Source organism: Melampsora larici-populina (assembly GCF_000204055.1).
Source record: "Melampsora larici-populina 98AG31 unplaced genomic scaffold MELLAscaffold_409, whole genome shotgun sequence".
NCBI classification, from domain to species: Eukaryota; Fungi; Basidiomycota; class Pucciniomycetes; order Pucciniales; family Melampsoraceae; genus Melampsora; species Melampsora laricis-populina.
In genome coordinates, this window is record NW_006769131.1 from 5,941 (window position 1) to 6,740 (window position 800).

General features: G+C 43.2%; 1 protein-coding gene across 1 annotated transcript; it reads left to right on the top strand.

The window, feature by feature from the left end:
• MELLADRAFT_91142 (uncharacterized protein) lies at positions 1-776 on the top strand (the record flags this gene model as incomplete). The annotated part of the gene is made up of 4 exons (XM_007419713.1): positions 1-174; positions 272-430; positions 499-674; positions 740-776. 4 exons carry the CDS (start codon positions 1-3, stop codon positions 774-776), a joined length of 546 nt encoding a protein of 181 aa, XP_007419775.1.
• Between the last annotated feature and the right edge of the window lie 24 nt (positions 777-800).

Genomic DNA, 800 nt, shown 5'->3' on the forward strand with positions numbered 1-800 from the left:
ATGATGGATGATGAGGTTGAACCTCTGGCCTTGGAAATTAAAGAACTAAAAACGGTAGTGCAGGGACTCGAAAGCTTTGTTCATAAGCAGCAGAATGCTATCGAACAATTTTCCGAAAAGTTCGAACTTCCGGACGAGGTCCCACAGATCTGCGATGATATGGAAATTGATAAGGTTTGGTTCCACATTTTTATTCTTTCACCAATACCTATCCCATATTTTTGAGCCAGTCTTCTGATTAGTTCGTGCTCGTGCTTGATCCCTTTTGAAGCCTGAAGACCATCTTGAACGCAGAGTCTCTGCTGTCGAATCCTTCTCAGAGGAAGCTGAAGCCCAGCGCGAAGCCAGGAATGCCGAGAAGTTTGAAAAATTTCAACAGGAAATGCTAAAGTTGATTCATTCAATGGTAGAAGAAAGGACTTTGGCCAGTGTAAGTGTACAAGTTCCCCTTCTGTGAACTGATTTTTTACTGAGGCAAAAAAAACTTTGCCTCAATAGGCTGCAGAACTTTCGGCTCAGCAAAGCAAGATCTTGCAGGTTGAAGGACCAGAGCTGGATCTTGAAAACGAATTCAACAGCAGATTTTCTGCCTTCAGGAAAACAATAGATGATGCAGTTGAAAGACAGGTAGTCATCACAATTGACCGACAAGCAGTACAAGATAACCTTCTGATGTGCGTGTTGCGTATTGCTCATTATCCTACGCTTGAGCCCTACCTGAATCCATCACATTCAACAGGTGTCTGAAGACTTGCGCCTTCAAATATTGGATTTGAAAATCGGGGATGCGTGGGCAGAAG